This window comes from Penaeus chinensis, chromosome 7 (assembly GCF_019202785.1).
Source record: "Penaeus chinensis breed Huanghai No. 1 chromosome 7, ASM1920278v2, whole genome shotgun sequence".
NCBI classification, from domain to species: Eukaryota; Metazoa; Arthropoda; class Malacostraca; order Decapoda; family Penaeidae; genus Penaeus; species Penaeus chinensis.
The window spans coordinates 7,172,188-7,179,687 of NC_061825.1; the positions used below are offsets into that span (position 1 = coordinate 7,172,188).

Consider the following 7,500-nt stretch of genomic DNA (forward strand, 5'->3'; position numbering starts at 1 on the left):
CAAAATAGAATTTGGACTGATTCATCATGTGATGGTAAATTGCCAGTGAGGACTATTCTTTGTCTTGCCAAAATATTTATGATGGAGGTTTGTTGGTTTTTGTTAGTGCACCAACAGGCAGAGTGTGAGGTTATTAGGTAATACTGTGCCACTCTTTCTGGAGCCAAACACAGCTACATTAGGATGGCCTACATAAAATGGTATGAAACAAATATCTAATGTGATTGACTCACTATTGTGCAACCTTTCACTAGGATGCTTATAGAGCTAGTCATCCTAATACTTTGACAGTGGAAGGTGTTCAGCTTAATATAACTGTCCAATCTGCCATTACCCTTTTGAGTCGCTATGTGTACACATTTTTAACCAAATATTGTTTTTATCTTATATTTTGGCAGAATAGTTTAAAATGTAGTGATAAGTAATAACCCTGGTTTTATTCCTTAGCTAATACAATTCTTATTCACTGATGTTGATATGTAGATGAATGGTACTTAGTTCAGGATGTATCAAGCAATGATGTATATTTATGGAACAGATTACTGCACAGTAGTGATTATTAGTGTAGTATAATAATAGCAGAGATACCCAAATGAAGAGTGGATTGAGAATTTAGTGTGCAAAAAAATAATGATGAAATTCTATATTTTGAGCTCTTATTGATTTGTATAATGTTTATTTTCCACCCTAGAGGAAGACCTGTTGGTAAATGTGAAAGACCTTGGACCAGACGTTAAAGAGAATGATGTGGTTGAGATCTACCACCCAGAAGATGATTTGCCAAGGCTGCTTCTTCAGATTCCATCCACCAAAGATGATGTTACTGTACAGAAAGGTTTGAAATTATTACCAGACAGTTGGCAAGTAATGTATTTAAACTATATCTAACAACTTTATATCACTGTATACTTTCTGATTTATTGTTATTTCAGGATCTGCCTCTATGAACATAATTATTATTATAAGAATGTCTTTTATCTTCAGATACCATAAGCATAGAGCAGAGCATTGCCTCAACCTTTCAACTGAGGATCTACAAAGATGTAACAGTTAACAAAGTTGATCCAAAGGCAGTGGCCTTAGAGCTAGTGGAACTCACATTCAAAGATCAGTATCTTGGCCGCTCGGAGATGTGGAGAATTAAAAAGAATCTTGTAAGTATCTTGAAGACTTTTCTTTCTTCTGTGTTGTGGACTTGACAAGAGGACATGATTCTGTATAATGTCAGGTACTTCACCTGGTCAGATATCCATACTACACATACTCTTTGATGCAGCTACTTTTGTCTGTCAGAGACCCTTTTAATTGTTGATTATTACAAAAAGGGATAGGAAAATCACCTAAAAATGATAACTGATTTTTAGAATATATTGTGTATTAACATACATATATTTCTTCTAACTGTCTTTGTTCAGACTTCAGCCCTAGAGTATGTTTCATATTTTGGTTAACTTGAAATTCAGTTAAATATTAATACTGTATAAAAGAAACATACGGAACTTTTCTTCTTGTCTTACTTTTATGAGAGCGTGAGTGTCATGAGTTTCTAAGCTTTCTTATAATGTTATGTTATTAGAATAAATATGGTAATGATCACTTAGTCAAGCGTTTTGCTGGTATTGGAAGAAATCTTGTTTTTTTTTGCGATATTAAATTATAAAAGCCCTGTGTTGATCAGATTTTTAAGTCCTATTTTGTTAGAATAAATATTTATTTTTTTCTTAAAACAGGTTGACTCAGTTATGTACATTAACAAGAAATTAGAATTCTGTGCCGGGAGCATACGATGCCAAGTTTACGAGATGTGGGCCCAAGGAGAGAAGGTTGCTTGTGGGGTTGTTACCGATGATACTAAGGTGAGATAGAAGCTCAGTCTGTTGTGTGTTCTATAATAAGTGTTTGGATTTCATAAAATGTTAGATGAGAAGAAACACACGCATGCTCGTATAGAAAATCTGCATTGATATTTTAACATGAAAAATACATTTGATGTGAAGAAAACTTTGTGTTGGTCTAATTCATAGAGAGAAACTTTTTTCCACAGATTGTTTATCGATCATCTACGAGCATGGTATACCTGTTCATTCAGATGAGCTCAGAGATGTGGGATTTTGATATATATGGGGACCTTTACTTTGAGAAAGCAGTAAATGGCTTCCTGTCTGAACTCTTTGCAAAATGGAAGGTAAATATGTACTAATGTAAAAGAGTGAGTGAGTGAGTGAGTGAGTGAGTGAGTGAGTGAGTGAGTGAGTGAGTGAGTGAGTGAGTGAGTGAGTGAGTGAGTGAGTGAGTGAGTGAGTGAGTTGGTACATTCGAAGTGATACATGGAACATGCAGTCAAAACGATAGAGCATTATATTAAACTTTTACTGTATATTACCTATCGCATATATATTTTTTAGATGCTTTAATTATTGTGAAATGTTTAAAAATAATTATTTTTTTAAATTTTCAGAAGGAAGGAAGTAATCACGATGTGACCATTGTGCTATTTTCCCGCACATATTACAAAGCCAGTAGCATAGATGAATTTCCTGCCTGTATGAGAGAATGTTTGCAGGAAGATTACAAAGGCAGATTTTATGAAGATTTTTACAGGTACACTTTGAGTAGTTCTTTTCAAGGAAAATGCTTAAGAAATAAATATTAGAGTAAAATGATGGCTTTTATATGTGGCTATATATAAAATATTTTTAGCAAAATAAGTATTTGGTGGCAGTGACCGTATTTTCTTTTCCTTTGTTTTCAGAGTTGCTGTGCAAAATGAACGATATGATGATTGGTCTCCCATATTGACTCACCTGCGGCAGTTGTTTAACAGCTACCTAACAAAAGTTCTAGATCACCACCGACAGCAAGATATCTTTGTTCCAGAAGCAACAAATTCATGTGCCTCTCAGGGGAATTTCCTAGAAGTGCTGAATATATCACTTAATGGTAACTGTTGTACATCATATTTAGTCTTATGAGCAGAATTAGGTTGTACTAAGATAATTTGGAAACATTTAACCCAGTCTAACTCATAGATACTTAGCACTCTGAAATACTTTAGATGCTGGTCACTTATCTCCCAGCTTATACACTTTGTTTTCTTTCTCTTTTTTATTCCAGAAGAAACTAAAACAAAATTGAATGCAAGACTATCGTTCTTATTGAATAAAAGCTAATTTGAATGCTCTTTACATTTATTACTTGTTTATTAAATCCTCAAAATTGTGATACATTTATTTGATTGCTAATTGTTATCAGGTCTTGTTATCCTTCCAATTTACTGTATAATGATAAATTGGAATTTTATCTTTATTTCGTTTTTATTTATTTACTTACTTTTTTTCAATTTTTTTCAGTATTTGACAAGCATTACCTTGATAGAAGTTTTGACCGCACCGGTCAGATGTCAGTTGTAATAACTCCTGGAGTCGGCGTCTTTGAGGTTGACCGAGAATTAACCAACATTACAAAGCAGCGCATCATTGACAATGGTGTTGGGTCAGATTTAGTATGTGTTGGAGAACAACCTTTACATGCTGTTCCACTTCTGAAGGTAAGGAGTGACTTGCACAAGTAATAGGGTTATCTTAGAAAGGAATATGTAGGCTTTAAGATTTGTACATTTAGTTATGATTGCCCCCATACTAAATTCATCACCTAACTAATTTTTGTCCATGCAAATGGTGGTGACTCGTACTATACTTATACATGTGTAGGTACAGTAAATTGTGAAATTTATTCAGACTTTTGTTTTTGTTTGTTTGTTTGTTTGTTGCAAAATTGTATATACATCCCATACGTTTATCTGATGGGACATACAGATCTGAGGAAATCTTAAATATATCCTTGAGATAAACTATATCAGTAATGATTTTTAGAGATCATTTTGTGAAGTTACTTAAGACACTTTGCCACTGCTCTGAATTGAAGAGTTTTGTCACTGATGATGTTTGAGACCCATGAAGACTCAGGTTTCTAGGTATTCTAGTTACCTGTGCTGTGCAGTCAGGTAGTTTTTAATGGAGATATATTGATGTTCAGTTAGGGTTTTATATTTTACATATGATTGTTTTTTTATGACACAGCACTTATTTGAATATATATTTTTCTAATTGTATGCAGCATTTCTGTCACATGGTATTGCTTGTATGGTGAATATATGGCATATAATTGGTAATGGCATACTTATTATATAGGAGAAAAAAAAAAAATATTTAGCTCTCCCAGAATGAGTTTTATTACATTAAAAAGTTAATGAAAAATGAAAGCTCTTATGTTGAGGCTACTTTTCCTGGATTTTCATCAGAAATCATTGTGTATCCTGTTAATAACAGAACATGTATAGTTTGGAAGGACTCCAGCTGTATACTTTTCTCTGCTTAAAAAAAACAACAGAAAAGAAAAACATGAATTTTTATTTCAGGTTGTAAATTTGATAAAGATCAAAGCTAATGTGTTTGAAGCAAGAGAGTGAACATGAATTTATATGAAGCAGTCAGCATCTATATTTCATATTTTAAGCATTTTGAAATCCAATTATTATAGAATGGAATATTTGCACAGAGCTAAACTTTTCTTATACAGTTTCACAACAAGAAAGGAAGCATCAATGCCGATGACTACAGTATGCCGCACACATGGATCAACTTGAGTTTTTATTCAACCAACAAGAAAGTGGGATACGGCACCTTCGTTCCTCGCATCAAGCTCCCTCCTGAGCGGCCCAGAATGGCGAAGAAAGAGAAGATGGATGTATTCAACAAGCAACATATACAGCACACAGCATTGCCGAACTCTATTTTTGATTATGATGCCTACGATGCACAAGTCTTCAAGTTACCAACAAACCAGAACAACAAGTGAGTATTTCAAGCCTTTGTCATTGTTTCTCCTCATCAAGTAGCATGCATTAATAGATTCTGGACAGTGGATAAATGAATGATTGAATGAGTGACAATTGAATCGGTAGTAGATATACCAGTGAGCAGTTACAAATCAGGTTATGATATAAAAACAAAAACTGAATGTATATTTTCAGCATTGATATTGCTACTTCTGCAGAGCCATTGCCTTGTTATTTTTTTATACCAGTATTAGAATGCCATTTTAGGTGTGACTTGTTTAATTGGCATCTGATTCAATTTTTTGCTGGTTCAGTTGGCCTGTCATCAGTACTTGGGTATTTTATTTAAAGATTACTGCTTGGTCAACATTGTGTATGGGCTTTTCATATGGTCTATCTGTTATTAATGTTAGCATATTTCTTCCTATTTCAGAACTTACCGTAGTCTTCAGCGAACAGCAGCAAGGAAAAAAAATAATAGTCAGTCAGCCTCCATGCAGCCATTAACAAGAATAAGCTTGCAGAGAAAGCTGTCAGACCCAGATCTCTATCACAGTGTAGAACAGGTAACGTGCATGACCAGGAGTTTGGTGATGAACATATACACATATTTTCTTGGAGCAGTGAATGAACATCCTTCTCTATTTTATTGAGATGCAAGAATGACTTTCTAGTTTCTTCTTTCTGTCTAATTCCATTTGGTCAGTATGTAGTGATACTGAGTGTGAATGCATATTTGAATATCCTTCACATGACAAATTACATTTAACTTATCAGATGTTTTGCTATTTATGGAATCATTGGAAAATTAATCAGATAAAGAAACCTTGGGATTTGAATAGTCTCATATATTGTATATTCATGTGTATGTCAGACTTTCATAATAATCATTTCAGTATTATTAATAATGTTAGCTGTCAGCACTAGGTTTTGAAGTGGCATTACTTTCATGGAAGGTGTAGTGATAACTGTTTCCTGGACTTCCTTCCCTTCATGCTTTCTGTACTTAATGGTCAATCAAAAGCTGACAGAAACAAGTGTCAAGCCAATTATCAACACAGTATAATGGGCTATCACACCTCCATGTGCATTCTGAGTGGAATTATTTTGTTCATACCTATTACTCATGAATCTTTAGATCATAGTATGACTATTTTCAGATATCAGGTTCTATGGTAGCCTTAGGGAGTTCTGTAAGCTCAGTGTTTGACAAGTCTCCAGCCATCAACATTCCTGCAAGAATAACAGAGAATAAAACATATTCACAGTCATTTGGAGCTCTGAATGTGGAGGGTAAGTTTACGGTTTCTTTGTAAGTGTGCTTTATAATTTCTCAGGGATATTGAAAGTAGAGATTCATTTCATTATTGTCTCATTTTCTTTAATCTTAAATTTCTTTCTCCTTCACATATTCTATCTTCTCCTTGCTCAAAGAATGATAGATATACTGGTGACATGTTATTCTTATGGTCTGGCCTCCAAAAGAAAATATTTGACTCGTAATTTTTGTTTTAAATATTACTATTATGATAGTAATGGCACTTTATATACTCAGCCCTGTTTAAGCCAGCAGGGATGGGAAATAGTCAGGACACACTTGTCACTGCACGGGAATTATTGTCTGGGTCATCCATGCAAGATATATACTAGAAATGTTTTCCTCTTGTCTGTAATTCTGGACAAGCAATTAGTTGTTTTTCGATGAAAGCATTTGAAAGCAAGGGATTGGGCTAACTTAGGAAGGGTTTCTCTCAAAAAATAGCTTTTTTCAGATGCATAAAATTCCCTGCTTATAGAACACATAGAGCAGTCTCCAGTGTTATGTCATGGACAGATGCCATAACCATGATTAGGTTGGGTTAATCTTTTCAGTGTTAATCTTAATCAGCCTTATTTTGTTCAACTTCGTCCTTCACCTGCAAGTGAGCCAACTAATCATCAGTTATCCACACTGCACAGAGATGATAGTTTGTGGAGCAGTTTTTCATATCTAGCATTAAATTTCTTCTGGTTCTTTCATTATAAAGATACATGTTTGATAAGATATGTGAAGCAAGAGAAAATAATAAATAATAGTATTTATATGGATAATGTTTCAAACTCATGGGAGGTGTGTTTGCATTGCATGGCACAATGAGAGATTTTTTTAAAGCTGTAGGGTAAGTCTGCTTTTGCCATCAGGTTTTTGGAAAGAGTTGATTGCATATAAAAGATAAAGAGATGTGCAAATATCACTAAGTGGGCCTGTCATGGGATGTCATTCTACATATGTAGTTATGCAGCAAGCCTTTTGAATATATTATATACAATACTGTTATGTTTGTTATTGTGGCTTTTCTTGATATAATTATGTGGCTGGTCTGAATTAGATCTGTTTGTGGTGTCTGCTGGCTGGCTATTGTATTTGACAAGAATTATTTTAATTGATTAAGAAATAGGGGAAGTCAGGGAAAAAGTTCACAGAATAGAAGTAAGAGTTGCAAAAATTTAAATTGTCATTTTGTCAAAATTTAGGTAGTATATAGATTTGTGGCCTTTTATCCAGTAGCTATTTGTTTAATAAGCTCAAAAGTTGTGAAGCAATTTATGTTAATGACAAGCCTTAGAATATGTGATTTTCTCTCTAATAATTTTAGAACGATGATTTATGCTTAATCCATTAC

The 7,500-nt window shown here is 33.9% G+C and overlaps 1 protein-coding gene across 5 annotated transcripts in view; it reads left to right on the top strand.

Annotated features, from left to right (window-relative positions):
• Positions 1-7,500, top strand: part of LOC125027052 (GATOR complex protein Iml1-like) — a 48,672-nt gene that overhangs the window by 804 nt on the left and 40,368 nt on the right. For all 5 annotated transcript variants that reach the window (XM_047615716.1, XM_047615719.1, XM_047615720.1 and 2 more), the window contains exons 2-11: positions 692-835; positions 985-1,154; positions 1,731-1,856; positions 2,045-2,185; positions 2,459-2,601; positions 2,753-2,940; positions 3,351-3,547; positions 4,579-4,853; positions 5,271-5,403; positions 5,998-6,130. In XM_047615716.1, the coding sequence (XP_047471672.1) occupies positions 692-835; positions 985-1,154; positions 1,731-1,856; positions 2,045-2,185; positions 2,459-2,601; positions 2,753-2,940; positions 3,351-3,547; positions 4,579-4,853; positions 5,271-5,403; positions 5,998-6,130 (1,650 nt within the window). The remainder of the gene's footprint in view (positions 1-691; positions 836-984; positions 1,155-1,730; positions 1,857-2,044; positions 2,186-2,458; positions 2,602-2,752; positions 2,941-3,350; positions 3,548-4,578; positions 4,854-5,270; positions 5,404-5,997; positions 6,131-7,500) is intronic.